This window comes from Cottoperca gobio, chromosome 4, assembly GCF_900634415.1.
Source record: "Cottoperca gobio chromosome 4, fCotGob3.1, whole genome shotgun sequence".
NCBI lineage: Eukaryota > Metazoa > Chordata > Actinopteri > Perciformes > Bovichtidae > Cottoperca > Cottoperca gobio.
In genome coordinates this window covers 7,104,293-7,125,909 of record NC_041358.1, presented here as the reverse complement: position 1 = coordinate 7,125,909, position 21,617 = coordinate 7,104,293, and the positions used below count along the sequence as shown (strand labels likewise).

The 21,617-nt window shown below is 39.3% G+C and overlaps 1 protein-coding gene across 3 annotated transcripts; it reads right to left on the bottom strand.

Annotated features, from left to right (window-relative positions):
- Window positions 1–5,006: 5,006 nt before the first annotated feature.
- On the bottom strand, window positions 5,007–21,110 carry prrx1b (paired related homeobox 1b). 3 transcript variants are annotated; one of them, XM_029429977.1, is made up of 5 exons: window positions 20,864–21,110; window positions 14,191–14,366; window positions 10,945–11,126; window positions 7,512–7,577; window positions 5,007–5,280 (listed from the first exon to the last, which is right to left on the bottom strand). In XM_029429977.1, the coding sequence occupies exons 1-5, from the start codon at window positions 21,108–21,110 to the stop codon at window positions 5,148–5,150; spliced, it is 804 nt and encodes a 267-aa protein (XP_029285837.1). In that variant the 3' UTR covers window positions 5,007–5,147. The 3 variants fall into 3 exon arrangements, with proteins under 3 accessions (XP_029285837.1, XP_029285838.1, XP_029285839.1); XM_029429979.1 differs by having other exon boundaries at window positions 5,247–5,355; XM_029429978.1 differs by lacking the exon at window positions 7,512–7,577.
- Window positions 21,111–21,617: the final 507 nt, after the last annotated feature.

Below are 21,617 nucleotides of genomic sequence, written 5' to 3'. Positions count from 1 at the left end.
CTGACAGTGTATCACACACTTTACACCAGCTGGTACATACGATGGGCACTCAACATGCTCTGCTTATAATCTGACATTGCTGCCTTTTAGAGCAAAGTAATGCCTGTTTTAAAGGAACAAAACCCAGACGAGCGAGAAGGCCTGTTGGAGGAATAATGTAATATTCCCTGCGGGCGGTAAATATTTGTGCTCCTGAGACTTGGTACAGATTTCCCAGGTCATGCACATGTTCTGCTGCAAGAGGCCGGACTTCCTGTAAGAGATTGAGAAAGTCCTCCAAAATACTTAAAATAGTTCATGTGCCATGAGGGAATATGAAACTGTGGCGATGATTATATAGTGACGATTTCTCGGAGCTCACGTCACGTCGCTCACCATAATTGTTGTTTTGGTCGTTGCCCCGCTGGACCTCAGCAGGGTCGAGAGAATTAAAATGCTAATTCATCCAGAACCAGAGCGTTCACAAGAGCCAGAAGCTTTTTATCTCACCATAATTAAGTTACAAGACAAAAACTATCTTGGTCACTGTGTTACATGCAGCATGGGAAAATACAGCATGTGACATTTAGGCTTTTACTGACAGCCTGTTCTTCTGACTCTGAAAAGACTGTGTCATGTGGAGTGGTATGCAGAAACAGCTTAGCTTGTTCTAGATGCCAGATCAACCTGATCAACTCAAATCACTATTGGATAATTCAGAATGATTACATTACCTTTCACTATCATTTCTATCAGTTATAATACAATGGTACTCACCAAGTAATAGTTAACACCTGGGAACTTGGCAACATCACTGAGAAGAACTCTGACAGGTTGAGAAACAGACGCAGTCAGACGATCGGACAGGTTGGAAACAAACCTCCATTATTATCCAAACTGTCTGTTTGAGATTTCCTGCTTCAACTCTAACCCTACGGTACTTATTGTAGTTGTGTACACAACGTTCTCCTCTGGAATGAGGGATTATTAGTAGCATTTCAGTTGCAATCTTACCTCCTCATAAATCTGACTAACCGTCAGACTTTGAATGATTTCACCGTGTTTCCAGATCTCAGAAATGAACTTGGTAACAATTTTACCATAACTGAAACAAATTATGGCTAAAATGACCCGCGTTGTAATGACATAACATTCATTGCCAAGATTTTAAATGTTGATTATTAGAATATCTGCACATGGCAGCTTTGTGATGGTTTAGGTAAAAAAAATTAAAAGAGAAAACGTTTTCGGTCAGCAAAAGCACGCAGACTCCATTCTCTTGCTTAGGGTTCGGGTTATCCATCCACCACCCTTAAGGGTTCAGTATGCTTGAAACAAACTGGTTCATACAACATACCCTCCTCCTCTGTGTCTTTGTCGTTTTGACGCCCTAAATCGTACAAATGGAGTACACGACACAATGCAATCAGTCTTTCCCATGAATAGTGACTGTGTGAAGAATGAAACTAACAAACATCATACAGTCGACCCCTAAATTCTGAAGTCGGTCAGGGGGTTTCAGGTGCAGTGAGACAATTGGACATGTACTTTGTTTAAAGCATACAGAGGCCTTTACTTTGTGTGTTGCCAAATAAAGTGCACACTATTCCTGCATTGGCACTGAACACTGGCAACTGTGTGCTGCAGAAATGTCCAATCTGAGAGATTCTGGGCTGTTTTCTCTAACTGTTGGACATCGTTGCTGCAATTTTACTACAAAAATAACCCCACGTTGTAATAAACCAGAGCTATCCTTTGAAGTTGACGTGGTCTTCAGGTTCTAAGAATATTTAATGACTGTTGAGGCCATTACACTATTGTGAAATCATGTGTTTACCTTCAGAAATAGTAGCCATCTTTTTTTATGGGAAGTCACTTCCTGGAGAAAAGAAACAAGCGATTGGTTGGCGATGGGAGTAGAGTACAGTACATATGGTCCTCAGCATTAGCCTTGAGATGGCAGTTTGAAGTTAATTATGTTTCCTTTACAATGCATCAGACTGAGTGTGTATTCCAGCCTGCATCTGTGTTTATGAAAAGTGTGTAATAATAGTGACTTAATCACACAAACACTGCAACCTCTCAGTCAACTTGACTTTGCGTGGAAAGTCCACATCTCGGGAAATTCTTTTGGTTGTTCACCCGAACCACACACTGTTAACAGCTGTGCAGTATTTCACTCCGAGATTTTCTCTTTTAGTTTTTTTTCTTGTGCCGAGCTCTTTTCCAAAACCACTCATTAATAAAGTATTTGTGATCATGTGGCACTACTGACAGCAGGACAAAGATCACTGCATGCAGAGAGGGAGGGGCGAGAAAAGCCTGAAGTTAAGAAGAAAAGAAACAAAGAGAAGAAAAGAGAAGAAAAGAGGAAGAAAAAAAAAAGGTGGATGTTTTAAGGGAGAAGGGTTAAGAAACGCTTTCCCGCTCTCTTGCACATACACACTCTGCACGCAGACTCCCCGCCCCTCCCTCGCTCTTACTGTCTCCTCTGTAATGAGCTCCAGATGTGTTGCTGAGTACGGGGGTGGGTGGGTGAGGGCGAGGGAGAAGAAGGAGGGGAGCGGCGGTGGGGGAGCTGCCTTGTGTGTCATGTGCTCAGGCGAGGAGAGACGCTGTCCGAGGGGACGGTGTCAGCCCTGATGGAGTGGCTGGCCGGGGCCTGGGGGCGAATAAGGAGGGGGGAGGAGGAAAAGCAAGAGGGGGAGGAGGGTGAAGGGTGGGAGGGTCAAAAAGATCTCCACATCTGGAATCACTTCAGGTCAGCCCAGGCCCTGGCCATGAAAGGTGAGACCGGGCGCCTGGCAGGGGAGAGGGGGACAGGGGTCTGACACTGGACACCACAGTCAGGGATCAGTGATCAGGAAAACAACCAACAGCAGAAAATAAAACGGCTAGAAAGAAAACAGTAGTATCCATTTTTTAATGTGGCAGGAAAACCCTGATGTCAACGAAGCACCTCTTTCTTAAACTGACCCTCACTCAGCTCAAACACACAACTGAACCCTTAACAAGTGGAAGAAGTCCTTCAATCCTTCACTTAATTAAAATGGCAAAACTGCAGGCGGAGATATGCTCCATTACAGGTAAAAGTCCTATATTCTAAATAAATTCACAGCAGTAAAACCTCCCACATTGGAGATAATGAAATGACGAAAGCTCCCCAAATCTTCATGCTTTCATGGGGATTTTCCTGCTTTCAGATCAAATGAAGGATTACATGCCAAAGTCGAAGAAATTCTCAGACCTCATTCCCTCTAAAACTCGCCACAAAAAGTCAAAAACGCACTCTCATCCAGCGACAACGAGGCTGTTTATAAGAGTTTACAAAAGGTTTTTACTCAACAACACGGTTATAGTGTGAGCTTATCATGTGTTGCATGTAAAGTCTGAATCTGTAAAGTACATAATCACAATATAAAGTCTTCAAAAATGGAAATATTCCAGTAAAGTACCAGAATCTCAGAGCTGCACTGAATTAAGAGTACTTGAAATAAATGGAAACAGGAGGCTGAAACATTGAATAACTTATGATGGATGCCAAAGAACAGAATTAGCTGCAGCGGTGAGATAAAAGCAAACAGAACATTTTTATGAGATAAAAGTGTCCTGAAATAACGTTTACTTTTATGCCGAATTTAACAGAAGGATATAAAAAATTAGAATATGTTGTAGACAAAGTTTCTCAATGTGTAAAAGGTTTTGCCCTCGTCAAAGCAAATTTAAACGTTAAACTTTTTGAAGGGAGTTTAGTTTATGACAAAGAAGTAAATCAGTGTTGAACTTCTCCTGAGTTGTAAACAATAAACATCTCCAAAACATATTTCCACAGACGATGTGCTCATGTGGCCGCACCTTTCGACCACTTTTTCCTCAAAAATCGAAACACGACGACATCAGCTGCAGTTTCATTCGACCCCACTTTTATGGCCCGTGTGCGCCGTACGAGGACGAGTGTCGACATGTGTTTGTTGACGGCGAAGGTTACGAGGGGCCAAGGAGAAGAAACACCTTGTATGACAGCCGCAGAGTTAAACGAGGCCCCGGGGCCCTCCATATTAAGGAGAGGATTTCCCTGAACATAAATATCCGGTTTTTAAGATGGAAATTTCAGGTTGTGGCAATCAGGAAAAACGAAAACACACAAAGCAGGAACAGCTTGAGGTTTTTGTGAAGGAGAATCTGTTCTCGAGTTGTAAATCTCCCTTTTATGGGGCATGCACAAGGTCCAAGATCCTTTTGCTTACAAAATGGACACAACTACCGTTATACTTATTTACTTTCTGAAGCATGATTTAAATCTGTCTGCATTGTAACAATCATATCTTTCATATGAGTTCTCCAAAAAGTGAAAGCTTGGTATATTTCCCTTCTGTGTAAGATCTGTGGAATTGGACACTGTGCCAGTGCATTGCTTGAAATGCATTTTTATTAATATACAAGTTTTTAATTTGTTACAAATAAAGGATATCATAGAAAATTAAGAGATGGTTTTGGATTCAGAAATACAATAGCCTCTCCTTTATATTGGACTATTACATGAAAATTAAAATGTGTTGAAAATGTTTGCTCGTCAGTGGTAATAACATGGAAAGAAATGTGGAAAAACAAAACTATCTTATTTTAAATTGCATATATGTCAGAGGAAGTCCTTGTCGGTTTGTTGTTGATTTTAAAAAGGGAGAAAAAAGTGTTGTTGATCCCAAATGTGGTGTGTCATGTTATCCAACACCACAGCCAGAGGGACAAAGGGAATTCCACGTAGTCCATAGACGAGTCTGCATCGAGAACAAGTTCTCTGATTGGTAAAAAAAAAAGATCTTTGAAAAACTCGCCCTCCAGTTCAGTCACAATCACAAATGTAAAACTACACAGATATTCGTCTACAGCATCCAGTCTAGGTGTCTTTTTGTACAAACAAGAGTTCAGTGATGCTCAGGAGAAAAAAAGAAAAAAAAGGCGGTTTAGGGAAAATCCTGAAATCACTCGGTGTCCAACAATTTGCATATAGGTGTAGTATCATCATGGAGGCTGCTCCAGAAAGTAGAGGAGGCTTTATGACCCGGGGTACTTAAGATGATGCTCAACCCAGAGACGGTGTCCGTCCGCAGGGGTCCAGCGGCAGAGAGGTTCCCCTCCCCTCCTGCGCCAGCCCCCGGCCTCTCCTCTCAGTTGACCGTGGGCACTTGGTTCAAGCTGTACTCCTTGGCTTTGAGCCGCAAGTTGGCGATGCTGTTGGCCATGTTCATTCCCTGGGACGTGTTGGTGTTGGAGCAGGTGGGCGGGTAGGTGGCCATGGCGCTGAGAGACAAGAGGAGGGGAAAAGGTTACATCACCTGTGGCTGACAGCGAGCTGAAGCTCAGCATGAGCCGCAGCTGTGGAAATATGAAAAGGAACAAAAACAGGTATCACTCATCATGTGAACAGATTTAGACTAAATATGACGTTAAGACACACACGACCCAAAAATACCCAAAAGGAACTTAACCAGTGTTTTTGCACATTGTAACCTGACTGTACATCACATTACATTAAACATTTCTGTGCAGCTTAAACTTTATTACAGTATAAACATAACTGACTTCATTTGGAATTTGAATATTCAGTCTTTTAACTTGCGATTTGGAAAAAGACATTTCTATAGTCTTCAACTTCAAACACAGAAAGTCTATTTCTCCTCCCACACTACATTTGCCAGATCTTCACCAGATTGAAGTTGTTATGCTGTGGATTTATACAACACTTTGATGAACATGGTTTGGCTTTGTCCAGCAATATTCTTTTTATGGAGGGAGGTATTAAAGTTTTTATTACTATCTTTTTTTTAACAATTCTTAGGTCGGTCCATAAGTGAGAAAATGTTGCCTGATCTGCTGGATCTATTAATCTATCAATCAATCAATTTACATCTGCCGTTGTAAAGTGTCCCCTCTCAGTCTGGTACATCAGTTGGCTGAAAGAACGCACCGAGCTCAAAGTTTAATATTGAAACCTGCCGTTGCTTATTTAATAAAGTAAAACAAATGACAAATAAAATGTTCAGCACCAAGCTCTCTAACTGTTATATCCCAGAGCTTTCAGCCACATCTCTCCGGGCCTTCAGCAACGGATGGAGTTTGATGATGTGGCAGATTGGCAATTTTTTCTTCTTTGAAGGATTATGAATTGTTGTATTTGTGTCCATTTCTTATCCTTACTTGAATAAGCACTGAGTGTATTTTACACCTCTTTAGGACTGATCTCTCTTTTGCCATTATTTTATTTTACAAAATAGTTTTATCTCTCTGCATGATTTATTGACTTGTTTGTTTTTTGTTAACCAAAATGTCATAAATTTGTGCAGCTTTTGTTTTCAGTTCATGCCAGAAGTCAATTTACAGAGGCAAAAAATATCTTGTCTGCTTTTGTTGTTGTTGAAGTGATGTCCTCCTGTCGCAAACAATGTTTTGGGGCTTTTTCAGTTTCCGCCCCAAAACTGCGGACTGCTCTTATGACTTTTCCTCAGTTTTCTTGTCTATATTTATGCTTTCAGGCACACATACATGCAGAAAGGATTTGCAGGGGCTGGGTAACAATTATCTTATTTCACTATAATGTTTTAAATGGGAAGAAGTCATGTGGGTTGCTTACTGCAACATTTTAGTTTATGATGTCTGATGGACTAGTTTATATTTATAAAGTGTTTTTTAATGTCTTGAATCAGATCTTAAGTTACATTTTAATGTGCATATATGTGTTTTTATTGCACAACAGGATTATTGTAGGTGAACTGTCGCCATACTTTTATATCAAGTGATTAAATGTTTATTTTTCAAAATTATTCATCAAAAAGATGAAAAAAGATCTATATCTAAAAACACTGTCGTCTCCAATTCTCCTTATATGGTGTACTGGACAACGCTGTCAACATGAAGAGCAAGACACATTGAGAACAACAGCAGGGCGCTGGTATGTTCCATCTTTTTTTGAAGATTTAATTTGAAATGCATTTTTACCAGCCTTGAACCATTCCAACAGTTTTTCTTTTATTTCTTCTTTTACATTTTGAATCTGCTTTATTTGCTAAACACTTTGGATCAACTGTATCATGTGTGATAATGCAGCTGTACATTAGTACATTACCAAACGATTATATTATTTTACCAAAAAATAAAAAAGCAGACTCACTGATTCTCTATCTCAAGCATGTTTTAAGTCTCTATTGACTTTACTGTTCAGAAACCAATGGCTGCTGGAGGAAAGGAAGACATTATGAAAAACTCAATTAATGCTTTTTAAAATGGGTTGAAATGTGCAAAAACATTGATATGATCCTTTAAAGACAAAAACAACCTAAATGTATTTAAATAAAAGTGTAAAATTGACACAAAAGGCACAATAAAAAAAATACAATCAGAAAACAACTTAAAATTTATTTGAAAACAGTAAATGTACTAAAACGTGTAAAAGCGTCAGTATTATTCTTTAAAGGAGAATACCGCAAGTTTTCTTTAACAAGAAAATAACTGAATGTAGTAAAGTGAATGCGTACTTGTTCTCTGAGGGCAGCATTTTCTGTGGCACTCGCACTGGCCCCCCCTCCGGCATCGGATACCAGCTTTAGGATAATACACAGTGAAGTGTTAGCACCACATTAGCGTGTTCCACATTGTATTATTCCTGCTTCACAAAAAGATTTCCCTCGCTGCTCAGCGTCCGGCCAAAAAGCTCTCAGAGAGTTTGCCGCAGGGTTTGACATTTTACACCGAGTTTCATAACGGAGGATTACTGTAAATCATGACCAATGTAACCAGAGTCACAAAAAATGTTGCCCAGTAGAGCTCTGTCCCTCTGTGTAGCGTTCATTATCTGGTGTAGTGTAGCAGACAGGGGTCACAGGGGTCAACAGTGGATTTAATACGGTTTGTTTTCACATTATCACCTCGTCAGGAGGGTCACAGGATCTGGGCCCGCCCTGCTCATGCTGACAGAGGGGAGTGATGGGACTGAGGGCGAGGAAAAGGGTGTTTTTATTCAACACAATTTGAGAGTTTGGAGTTAGATATGTGCAAGAAAGGACTGTTATATATGCAGTGTAGGAAAATGGCTGCAGGAGAGACAGCAGCAAAACACAGCAGAGTATAGAGACAGAAAAAGAAAAGTCAGAGAGTATCCACGTCAATTGTGATGAACAAAGCAAAGCTTTCTAACAGCAATGGAGGACAGACTCCGATCTTTTACTACAGTATTTTATGACTTAATTTTCATACCAGAGTTTCAATGTACAAAACTTAAAGAGAAGATGACAAAAAATCCAAAAATCATTACCGTTAGGATTTAATATTATTGCCAAAAAACTACAATTTAGTCTTTAGATTGCATTTGACAGATAACTCTTGCTGAACATAAATGCTATATTCCTAATTTTAGGATGCAAATTTACAGGAAATCAACTGTATCACAATAGGTAATGCACCATGTATGGCAACATTGTTTATGTTCATCAATCATTGCTGCATTTTATAATAATACAATGCTGTTAAACGTTCCCTATCAAGAAGAAGAGTTTTCAGATTTGTTGCAACTTACACAGAAGTAAGTATTTGAGATGATGCAGGGTGGCACTTCTCTGGCTGCATCTTATTGTCACTCAGAGAATATCAGGACATTCTGATGGGGAATTTCAAAACCAAAGCCCTCTAAAATGTCACATCTTCCCTCTAAATTCAGATTAAAATTAGAAGGAAACTTCCTGTTGCCACAGACCGATTTCACTTGTGATTAAAAGCAGACCAGTGTCACTAAGATATTTTTAGGACATTCTCATGTGGATTTTCAAAATTAAAGCCCTCATCTACTAGCTATCTAAATTCAGATTAATACTATAATAAGAAGATAATGTGGTTTCAAACCTGATTTTACACTACAGTAAATCTGTCTGTGTTTGTATTCAATACATCAAACTTTAGATATTTTAATCACTCACTGGAAAGCATAAAACAGTCAACTGCGATGTACACGGAGGGCTGAGCTTGTGATTTAATGTTTTGCACTTTGTATGTCAGCGCAGCAGTTTGTGCAAAAAAAGTAAATTAAGTAAAGTAAGAGTTTTGTTGTTAGGCCAAAGCGACCACAAAATCCTGTAATATCACAGCGGGGGAATACAAGTAAAAGTTTGGCTTTTAAAAGTTTACTTGAGTAAAAAGGTAAATTGGGAATCTTCTGCTTCTTTTAGGAACTGTATTAATATACATTTAATTTGCATTTACTAAATAGATTTAGGGGGAAACATAATGCTGAACAGACTGTTTTTTTGTTAAATTAGCATATTAACAAGAATATTTGCACATGGAAGTATTTTATACAGCTTCATGTCTGAGAGTCATTGTGTCAATAAGTTGCAACACAACTCTGTTTTACAGGATGCTGAAATAAAAAGTTAACCAGACTTACGTTGTCTATAGTTGGAACAATGTTTAAAGCAAGTCTGGAGTTATTTTGTATTTTTCCTTTTGTCAACACATCCCAATAGAAAAAGACAAAAACCAACAATGTATGTATCTCCTAACAAGTATTGTGTGTCAGAGCTTGATATATCCTCTTCCTCTGTGTCTTACAGCTCCATTGAAGTGTTTTTAATAGTTTAACAACACTTCAATGAGCCACACTGCTGCACTGGGTGACATGTTCCTTCATTACCAAGAACACATTCTGACTCAATCCCACATTCACCGTCCTGCTGCCACAAATACTCACTAGAGCACCAAATATGAATTCATCCACCACTGAACATTGTCCCCAACAAACTCTCTGTTTCCTGTTTGGTGAAACTTTATATTTGTGAGCTGTTTTTGAAGATTTACATCTTCTTGAATTCAGGTAAGTACTGAGACATTGTTGGTTTGTGTCTGAGCATGAGATTTGATGACAATAGGAAACATATAGAAAGAGAGCAGACTTGTAACAATACACAGTAAACTGTGTGATGACCTTCAGCCCGCTAGTTTGAGTTCAGGTGGATCAGAAGAGATGAAGATGGTCGGAGGAAGTATGAGGAGTATGTGCAGGAAGAAGAGGAGGAGGAAATGAAACAATAACAGAAAGCAGTGCCAGTGTGTGTGTGTGTGTGTGTGTGGGTGGGTGTGTGTGTGTGTGTGTGTGTGTGTGTGTGTGTGTGTGTGTGTGTGTGTGTGTGTGTTACGGTGGTAACATGTGGTTATTGTGGTATCAGCTTGTGCTTGTTCATCTGGAGACACTTTCTGCAGCAGGAAGCAGAGGAGAGGTAAGTCAGTAGTGAAGTACAGTTTGGGGTACTGTAGGTAGACTTGTTTTACTCCACTGCATTCAACTAATTGCAGTTTGAGATTTTACATCCAATATGAGATATATAGTCATATAATCGACATGCTTTCATATAACTTTCCTTTTCCTCATCTTATTTCCTTATTCTGTCCTTTGTTTCTTTATGTCTTACTTGTTTCTTTCCTCCTCCCTGTCTCACGTCAGTCCCTTCTTTCCTTGTTTCCTTCCTCCTTTCTCTCCGTCATTTATTTACTTTTCTCCTGATTTCTTCTTAATGTCCCTTGTGGCTTTAGAAAAGAATAGGAGATAATATGGGATATGGATAATATGGGATAATATGGGAAAGAAGGAAGGAATGAAGGAAGCTTCATTCCTTCCTTCTTTCCCATATTATCTCCTATTTCTTTGTCTCTCTCTTTTCTTCCCACTTCAACTAAACTAAAAGCATTCAAATATCGAAACTAGAGATATGAGGTTTCCAACAGCAAAGCTAAACTCTACACTTCTTCACAATAACTTTACTTTACTGTTGATACTTGAAACATTTAGTGTCTTTCCCTTGTGTTCAGAGTGTTAACAGAGGCGTTAGTGCAGAAGCAGCAGTGTGTAAACAGGGTGTGTTGTTGGGTTGTGAATGTGAGGTTACTGGGTGATGTCAGGTGAGAGAGCGGAGAGGACTCTACCTGTAGGGGGCAGCGCTGCCCCAGGACAGGTAGTCGTTTGGGCGTGGTGCAGGACGCGGTACGATTGGCTGCTCCACCGCCGTCACGTCTCCCGAGTAAGATTTGAGGAGCGAGGCGTTTTTGCTGGCCAGCATGGCGCGCTCGTTCCTGCGGAACTTAGCTCTCCTGTTCTGGAACCAAACCTGGGATCAGAAGAGAAGACAACCTGATGAAAAAGGTCTCATCATAAAGGCACGGCCAGGAGCCTTTATCCATAGAGCACATTTCATTAAAAATAAACTCAATGTGCTTTACATTTAAAAGGGGAAAAAAGCCACTTTTCCTACTTTAAAAATAAATAAAAATGTAACCTCTGTGGACACTACAATCATTACAGCTCTTTAAGGAAGCGTTCAAATTCAAAGTTCCACATGTTCAGCACTAACTTAGATGGAAAATGATGAAAAAGACATCTAGAATATTTCCATGAGTGTGGAGCAGTGCAGCCACAGTATTGTCAGGAGTGCAGAGTTTCCATTGGATGAATCAGCAACAAACATTTTACCTCCAGTGCCAAAGCAGTACGAAGTGTGGAGGCTTTGCATTCACATTATATGCAGAACAATCAGAAACAATGTGTCTAGAACCAATCACTTTAAAGGGTAAAACAAATGACCCTTAACAAACCATAGTGGAGTGCAAAATGTTGCTTTGCTCCCCGGTATGCTCTTTAATCGTGTGACAAAATAAACTCAACTCGAAGCTCCACCAACTAGCGTTTCTGGAGTTTTCAACCACCTCTCATAGTCTTCATCAGAGGGTTAAACTCGCTAAGGTTCATGTTTATCTGTACAATGTGAAGTCAAATAAAGGAACAAAGACAATAAGAATCTGAAAACAAATCTTAAATATTCAACAAAAAAACAAATCAAAGCAACACACACACAGCGCTCAACATCCTGAAACAGATGACGCAGTGACTCGGGGGGTGTTAATGTTGTTCCTTGCTGTGAAATCAAATCCATTATGAGATGTTGTGGGCGCTCACATGGGCTCGTTGTTCGCTGACGCACAGCCTCAGGAATGAGCCCTAAGTCTCTTTTATCAAAGCATCGCTCTCTGCTACACATTATTCACAGATGTGCTGCTTCTCTCCCTCCAACTTCACTGTTTCCTCTTTCCCTCTCTCTCTGCCCACAGAACAAATACTTTCACTGTTGTGTTCAGAAAACAGGCAATTAAAATACACCAACAAAAGCATTATATCTGCATATTAATCTGCAGTAAATGCATTATTTATTGAGTCATATAGTTATAACTCGTATCGTTATTAAACAAGTGCAAAGGCCTGAATGTATTTACAAGAAAGGTTTTATTAACTTTTCTTGAGCTACTTATAAGTAGAGAATCCGTCTCATTTCAAAGTTTATCCCGTACAACTAAGAGCATATTTTCCCTTTTGAAAGTCACAGTTTTCTTCCTCTCACTTTTACAGTCGCTGTTTGAGTGACTAAGCAACATTTCTGTAATCAATGTCCTTTTTGATATCTTTTACAATCCTGAGGAAAGAAAATCAGATTACATAAATGCTGATGTATTTGTGGACTTTATTTCCCTAGGTTTTGTCTGTCAGGCCACAAATAGGTTTCCCTAGCAATCTGATTGGTAGAGCATGATGGAGCTGTACGCAGCCTGCAGAGATGTTCTGCTTACATAACATAGAGCAAAAAAAAAAAAATGTATTCATATGTTGTTGGAAAAAAGCAACACATTTTGATTTGCGGGTGACAATTTGTCTTTTTTTAATTTATCTTTTTACAGTTTTTGAGGGGGATTTTTTTTCTCTACACTACACCCAATACGGGAAGAGAGAGGAATGTGTATGAGAAAAAAAAACTCAGCAACACCAGCTGACTAACAGGAAGAATCTTTTTTATTTCAACAACATGTTTCTGCACATGAGCTTTCATGTGAGCAGGATTGTGTTACTTGCGCTCCTCGTTGGCTGGTGAGGTAGCGACAGCACCCACCTCCTGAGGTTATGAAGAGAATATGAATCAAAGCACTAGGCAGCGACGGGCAATGTTACAGAGACCAGAATTGTCTTCTGGTGACTATAAGTTATTTCATTCTTTAGCTGCTGTGTTTATTCCTCATGTTGTTGTTAAAGATGAAGCCTTAAGACAGCCATACATCAGTCTCAGCTCTCTTTCAGTGGAACTAAAGGTTATTATTATAATGAATTAAAAACACAGAATAATTCATACAGAAACGAAGGCAGCTAATGGAATGCCCTGTAATGACTGGATGAAGAAACCATGACATTATTATGCCTACATACACCCACTACTACAATTTCCCAAAGAATGAATTTGGTATTCGAGGTTGTTTAATTGATGACATTTGGAGGTGGGATCTCACTCATTTGGCCTATACACATATTTAGCTCCTGTTGTGCTGCAGCCCTCATGTGTTGTACATTAGCCGTTTATCACTGATCTGTAAAGCGTTGAGGAAATTACACATCCCTACATCCACTTTTGTGATCACATCCAGTCCCTTTGGGGAGTTTACAAACTGCTCACAGACTCGACACTATCAGCGTTCATTGAAAAGATAACACAAGTGTGATCGAGGAAGTTTGTAAGGCGTTCTTATCAGTTCCTCTGAAACCCCATAACAGAAAATCTAAACATATGAATAGGCCCTGATAACTACGAACCACAAAGTGGGATTATTAACTTGTAAGAGCTAACAGATGATGAAGGAAAATGTCCTGCTTTGTGACTGCATGTCCTCATATAAAACCTCTCTCCAATAACATGCGGGTCCTGCTTTTAATACAAACAAAGCTGTTCATAAATCATTTAATAAATCATGTTGTGCACAAGGATTCATTAACTCCCACTGGGGTGCCAAAACCTCAAGAACTATGTTTGATGTACCAAGTAATACAGGGAGTGTCTGAGTGTTTATAAAAACCTGTTTATTTTTTGTGTCCTTGCAGTCAAAGTGGTTTACAGTATAATAACCACAAGCCTCTTCCTACTTCTGATGAGTTTTATGGCTTCTTCTTCTTCTTTCATCAAAGTTTGAACCTGTCTGATAAATCACTGCTGCTGCAGGAAAACCTTAACACTATAGGAATTAGGGTTTTATTTGGTAAAAGAAAATAGTCTGTGGTTGAAGTTTAGAATGACTCTGGAGGTCTGAGGGAATCATCACATTTCTTTGTGTTTTGTTTCGCAGCGAAGCCCCCATACATACCTGTACTCTGGCCTCGGTGAGGTTGACCCGGCGGGCCAGGTCCTCCCTGACGAAGGCGTCGGGGTAGTGTGTCCTCTCAAACACTCTCTCCAGAGCCTGGAGCTGACTGCTGTTGAAGGTGGTCCTGTTCCTGCGCTGCTTCCTCTTCTTCTTCTCCTCCGTGTTCATCTGTTCATCTACAGGGAGAAGAAGAAGAAGAAGAAGAAGGTGATGTTATGTAACAATAATAAGACTTGAGGTCCTTGTAGTTTGTAGCTACAGACACTTTGCCGGAGGAGGTACAATAAAATAAGAAAAAGCCCCGTGTCAGCCCACATCACATTTTAATAATAAATAGAGCTTCCTGCATTAATGCAACAACTGCTGCTGCGGGCTGTTCTGAAAAGATGCTGCCTCCTCAGACTTCAATCAGAAATGACAATAAAAGCAGAGCATTAAAGAATGCGACATAGACACTCATCCAAATTTTAATGCCTGGTGGTATATTGTTATATTATTATATATTATTAATATATTGTTAGTACAGTTTAAAAAAAAAAAATCTAAAAGAAGCAGCGTACTCGCTCTTTTTTGTTTAAGTTTTTCTTTTTTTACATTGTGCATTGTAATAATTAAACTACCCAATAGGATACAAATTATTTTTAATTAGCATTAAAATACTGCTTACACATTAATATATATATATTTTAAGTAAGCATAACATTGCATTTACTTGAACACTTTTGTCCAATGCAACTTTAAATTATTTTACAAGAATCAGACAAACAATGCGCACACTTTCTAAAAAGCTCCCAGCTACTTTTATTGTGCCATGTTTCGATCTAACAGAGATTATTAATAGGCCTGACGAAGATATCTGTTAGATTGAAACATGGCACAATTAAGAGTAGTAATGCAGTGTGCGGATCTTTGTCTGATTCTTGCGTTGTTTTGTTTTTATAAACCAGCACCTGAAACCTACAACCTGTAAACCTGCAGCTTTATGCTACCAGCCTGAGCTGCAGATGCTACCGAGTACTTTTACTTTTGACTTCTGTACGCTGAACACTGTTTCCCTGACTGGAAATCTAATGAAAACCTAGAAACTGTATTTAAAGAGAGAACACATTCACCAAAACACAAACCTCTGAATTAGTAGAAAATGTGAATGTGCATGAAAGTACAATAAGTGGCAGCCATCTCTGTGGCCTAGCGGCTAAGACTCGCACCAGGTAAACTTCAACGTCTCTATTTTGAATCTGGCTGAGGACCTTTATTGCATCTCTGACTCTCTACACACTTCCTGTCTGCCTCTCAACCATATTCCATCAACTAAAGCAAAAACATGTATCTTATGAAAGGAAAATACAGAAAATAGTGAAAATATCAGTGTGTGTCTCGCAGTGTTAAAAAAGATATATGTGTGGTGCTCATTACAATAATTCCACAGTGACATCTTCTTCCAGAAACAGTTTCCAGTAACTGTGGGAAAGTGTTCTCCGCGGAGAGTCCACAGTAATGTTTTGAGCAGCACAGACTAAATTTAGGGAGAAATGTCAGAGACGGCTATCTCAAAACGTGGACAAATATAAGCAAAACTATCGACATATAGAGATAATACTAACGTTATGTAAGAAGACATGTTGTTGTTTTCATTTGGGATTCTTTAAGATCCTAAAACAACCAAAAACAACCCACTTGTGGCTTAATCCACAGCTTAATTAACCAACATACAGACACATGTACCAGCTAACAAATAAAGATAAATATGTTATCCGTTTTGCACCTTCCAGTTGCTCAGTGTGTGCTGTTCGGTCTAAACGCTCCTGCAGGGTGGAACCAGTGATGTTGTGGCTCCACAGCAAGACCACGAAATAACACTTTCACATCGGAAAACAGACTGTGATCATCCTGTGTAATTACACACTCACACACACGCACATACACACACACACACACACACACTTCACAATCTGCAGCTTCACACTCATAGAGAGAGGTGGGAAGTTACTATTCACTCATGTTATGTTGTGCAGTTAAGAGCTTCATAAACTTTATTTAAGTATTTTGATGTTGAGAGACTTCCTACATTTCAGAGAGAAATCTTTTTATTTTCCGCTGCACCACGTTTATCTGGCAGCTGGAATAACAAGTTATTTTGCAGATTCAGACTTTATATTCAACATAAATAAAATAATAACTCTTGGCATGTAAAAATCTTGTCTCTATGCAAAACAGAGAGCAGTATTAAATCAACCTCACGTTAGTTGTTTGTTACAAACCGTTGAAAACTCAAAAAGTATTTTTTAGAGTTCTTCTTAGATAAATGTGACCCGTCCAAATGTGTCTGCAGTTTGGTTGTGCGTTGTTGGGCGTTCACACAATGATAGTGAATGTTTTCTTTTTTCCTCATATTTTTCATAAAACTGGTTGAAAAACTGTCACATGAACTAGGTTGTGTTATTGTAAGGAAAACATATTTAGTATGAGTATTTTGTCCATATATTGATTATAAAATGCAATCTCTGCAGCGTTACGTTTTAGCTGATGTAATAAAGGAGTTTGTGAAACGGAATTCTTCGTAGAAATGTCGAGGTTTTTCCACTTGTATTTTACTCCAGTCACAGATGTGAGTCCTCCTTCCATCACTGTCAGAAAGCTTTGTTGTGTTCAGGTAAAAGTTTTGTATCTGAGTTTAACTATTCGAGGTAATACTGCTTTTACTTCTTCTACACACACAAACACACACCTCGCTCAGTGTCACACACTCATGTGTCATGAAGCAGATGCTGCAGCGTGTCAACACTGAGCCTGTTTGTTTTGTTGTCTAATGAGAGAAAAGCTTCCCCCCCTGCACTCTCAGCCAATCAGGAGACAGCTGAGAGCAAACTCAATGTAAACTCTGCTTATCTGCTGCTTTAAATATACAGAACAGAGAGACCTCTTAGATAAAGCAATATATATATGAGACCCCAAATATTAGCTTGTGTTTTAAACACTGTTTAGTTTTTGAACAGTTTGACCAAAATAGATTTACAGGCCGGATGAGTTCATTCAATATTTCACCATGAAAAAAGCTCAAATTAGGGAAAAGTCAAGAAAATTTAGCATGAAAGAAAAAACAAGTCTGGTTGTTTTTTAATTCGATCATCCCGTGATCTTTCACTTTTATCTCGGGACCCTTTTTGAGATGCAGAGTTTTTCCACTTTTTACAGCTGATGATGAGCTAATGATACAAATGAACAGCAGACCAAAAGAGGAAACCCGGGTCAAACTACCGATATCAATTTATTTTTAATACTAATTTACTTAATATACTTGACAGTGGAATGTACTTTAACATCTAAAGTAAAAGGGATCATTTTCATTTCTTTAGACTGATAAATGATTGATGAGTTGTAGGTGTTATCAGCTGCAGCCTCATGTATTGTTGAGAAGTTTAAAATAAGCTGCTCACATTGTTTTTGGCCTTTCAACGTTTATTAAAATCAAATACGACTCATCAGTCTTGACTTTTCAGCGACCAAAAGATGTAAAACTATAATTACTTAAAGAAAATAAGCTAAGGTTGTTTTGCTTTTTTAATTATTGTTTACTCTCTTTGTTCCTCTTTTCTTTGTGTTTGTGGAGAGGCATGTCCTTTTGTTTGTGTTTTGTTTTGCTCTTTAAAAGACTTAAGGATTAAAAATACAATCAGGAAAAATAAACTGAATTTTGCAAAGCAGAAATCTTTTTCTTCTTCTTCCTAATCCTGTTAATCCTTTTGTGATTTTTCCGATTTATCTTGCCTCCCCTCTGTGGGAGTCTTGACTCCTGACCCCGGGTGTGGAACATCAACAGATTAAAACCATTGAAATAAAAAATATTAAACTAATTTATTGGGTTTTGGATGTAAAATATAAATCTGTAAAGTAAGATTCCAGCTGCCAGATAAGTGGATGATTTATGGTTGCATTTTTAGTATTATATTATTACAATCCATTCTTTTGAACATAATACTGCCATACCCTTTGTATTTAAAGCACATTTACCTGCAATTAAATCTGCTAAATGCAGAAAGTTGCTTTGCCTAAAAATAACAATATTTCTCTCTTTCTAAGGATTTAAAGAAATCTCACCTCTGTGGCATCAATCATTTCAAACTGAGCTCACATAAAGATGAGGTGTTTGTAAATAAATCACATTCATGCAGTTCTGAATGTATTTATGAGGAAATATTTTATCCAACCAAACAAAAATCTCTCCTCTAACTTCCATCTTGTATGAATCAGTTTGCTATAAATCAGTGCAGCAGCTCTGCAGTCTGTACAGTTTGGGACCATTTGGTAAATCGAGGAAAATTCAGAGTGAAGAGGACGCAGTTAAAGTGCGGCTGTAAACGCTGATGGCAGCCGCACATGGCTAACCAGCGACAGACCGCGCATAGTTTTCCCCAAACACAGGCGCTCTGCAGGCTGGAGGTTCAAATGAAGATCATGACGCACTTCATCAGTCCGCCAGCCCGTTTGATGACGTTACAGACGCAGAAAAGTGCGACAACAAAATGAGGTTTATCTGCTGTCAGTGAGGTGAAAAATATGTATTAAAATGACATAAAGTTAGTTATTAAATATGATTGAGGAGTTCAAGATTTACATTTAGATTCGAAGCATTTGAAGAGCAACTAAAGCATTAAAAACCACTACGACTAAAAATAGTGGATATATTGTTCCTGTATGTATGCAATAATTTACTTAAGTTGTTTTTATTTTTTATTTTTTATTAGCGCAGTGAAAATGTGGTACGGAAAGTCTGACGGACAAAATTAGCTATCTAATTTAAACTTAACTAACTTTTTTACGAGCCTCAAATTAGATTTTATTGATGACGGATCCAAGTGTTTCATTTTGAGTTCGGTTTCAAGTGGACAACTGTGTAAAATATAAAATCCAAATGTCCCAAAGACGGAACTCTCTCACTGTGTTTCTTTTAATAGTCGCGCAGAGCCGGAGCGGCGGTTTGGCCTTGGGAAGCTTTTAATTAAAGTAGCAGGGTGACATTTAAAGCAGCTAATCAAAGCCATTCCTGTCACCATCACCATCATCATTATCATCATCATCATCATCATCATCGTGCAGCTCGAGAGTGCAAACACGTGTAATTACAATGAAAGTCAATTAGTCCTGTCAAAACTGTTTCACGACAGGAGATGTTATTGATAATAAAACAGGAAAAAAAACCTATATTTAAATTTTTACTATTTTACTTTGAAATGTTTTATTTTGTCATGATTAATTTGGGTACTATCAATGGCAAGTTGTAAAGTAGAATAAAATGTAGAGCAGCTGTTACTTTCACGTTTCTGTCAGTAAATCGGAAAAATAAAATGTAGGCCTGATGACATGATCATCACGTGTCATTATTTCTATTTCTTGCGTAAATCTGTCGATAACGCTGTAATTCCTCATTATTATTTACGCAATAAAACAGCACAAATGTTTTTACTTATCAAAACAATATTTGTTTTCTAAACCCTTCCTTGTAAAGTCATCTCTCAACAATTTAAGATGCGATGAGATGCTGTTATTTTAATCCTTAATTGTTGGCGCGAGGACACGCGCGGTAATTATGACAAATGATTAGGCTCCGATATTCTGAAAGTGTTTGACAGGACGAAAATAACCGCGAATTAACGACGTGACCCTGGGACTTCCTCCCGCATATTTCTCACACGATTTTTAGCCTTTTAAAAAACTAACAATAACACTCATTAAAGCCTATAACGTTTCTGTCAGCCGCTGCAAATGGCCCTTTGAGCAGACGAAGAGGAGGAGGAGGAGGAAGGAGGGAGCGTTTATTTACTCTCTCAACGGTGAGCCAGAGAGGGCGAGCGGCGGGTTTATCTGAGTTTTAGTTAACTTCCATGCACACAGCGGCACATTGTAATACTATAAAGTTGGAAATAGAAGTTCTGATTTTCACGTTGGGTCGCCAGCGGCAGCTCAGTGACCAGTACCCGCTTCTTAGCTCACCAAACTCGGCTTAGATCGGCCTCAATTTTGCGCTGGTGTTTGAAAAAAAGGGGCTTTTATCATTATTTAGTCATACATTAATACAGATGTTTAGCATTAAACTATCATGCACGCGATACAGTCATCATGTGACCATCTCTTAGTATTTTAAAAATAAATGTAATAATGTTTACTCGATTTTTTTCCTCTTAAAAATAAAAAGATAAAGAAATGTTGTCTCATTTACGTCTTGAGAAAGAGATTTATTACCCCCCAAGTTTGACTAGCAAGGATACTGCATTGACCATGTCCACCAACATCACCATACCTCACTGACATCAAAGTGTTAATGGTAAATTAATGGCCGTTTTGAGGGGGAGGCCGTCAGGGATGATGCATTGCCAAAACTCACTAAAGGAATCCTTTCCATGCGCGCTGCTTTCTGCAGAGCTCCATTCATGCGCTCTGCACGCGGACACATGCCAGAACATAATGAAAACAAATGACTTTAGTTTTCAGCTGGTCATTAGAACTACATTTGTGTGAAAGTTGTAGTATTTTCCGGGATCGAGACTAGCAACTCGTAGTTTTGCACTAAAACAAACTATAGAGGAATTTTAATATTTTGGTCACAATATTTAAAAGTTGTTTTTGATCTCTTCTGCTCAGTCCAAGACTTCAGTTCGGTGTGCTTTTCACTTACTCTCCTGCTGGTTCGTGTCGCTCCCGCTGGTCATCCCCGGAGACTCCAGCATACTCCTCCCCGCCTCCCCGACGCTCTCGTCCGCCTGGGTGCCGACCATCTCCCCGGCCTCCTCCAGATCCAACAGGTGGCTGACCGAGAAGTTCTTTTTGGCTTGCAGGTTGTCCAGGTTAGACGTGATCGGACTCTCCAGCCGGTTTGATATCGAGGCTTGCCTGTCCATTACATGTGCATAGCTAGAAGTCATGACGCAAGTGGGGTACAGCGGGGGGAAACGCAGCGGTAATAAGAAGAAAGAGAAGAACCACAAGAAGAAGATCCTTGCATGCAAAGCGCAACGTCCGAGCAGCGCCTCCAGAAACCAGCCAGAGACAGAGACAGAGAGAGAGACTCGGTTCTTCCGAGCAGAACGCAGATCCGCTCACATCCAGATCAGCCGCGCAGGGCTCAAACAAACTTCAGCAAAGTTTTCTCCTCGCCTGCTTTTCCCGATCAAACCCTTTACAGACAATCCATCCAGTGGCGCGCGTCAACGGAGAAACAAGAAAAACATCAGCTTGTCCTGCTGTCTGAGAGCGAAAAGGAGAGAGAAGTTTTTCACACGAGTCCTCTGAGTAGAAGAAGAAGCTGTCTTCCCACTCTGGTTGAGTCACATCTGAGCAGGAAGAGCTGCTGCTGCTGATGACGACCAGATGCGCGGAGCTCCGTGTGCGCGCAAAGCTTGCTCAGCGGCAGCTAGGCGCGGGGAGGCAGG

Excerpts from the sequence above, each read along its gene's own strand:
- prrx1b (XM_029429977.1), bottom strand. The coding sequence starts at position 21,110 with ATGACTTCTAGCTATGCACATGTAATGGACAGGCAAGCCTCGATATCA. Across the intron at positions 14,367-20,863 it reads CGACACGAACCAGCAGGAGA|ATGAACAGATGAACACGGAG; the intron begins GTAAGTGAAAAG and ends TTCTCCCTGTAG. Across the intron at positions 11,127-14,190 it reads TCACCGAGGCCAGAGTACAG|GTTTGGTTCCAGAACAGGAG; the intron begins GTATGTATGGGG and ends TTCTGATCCCAG.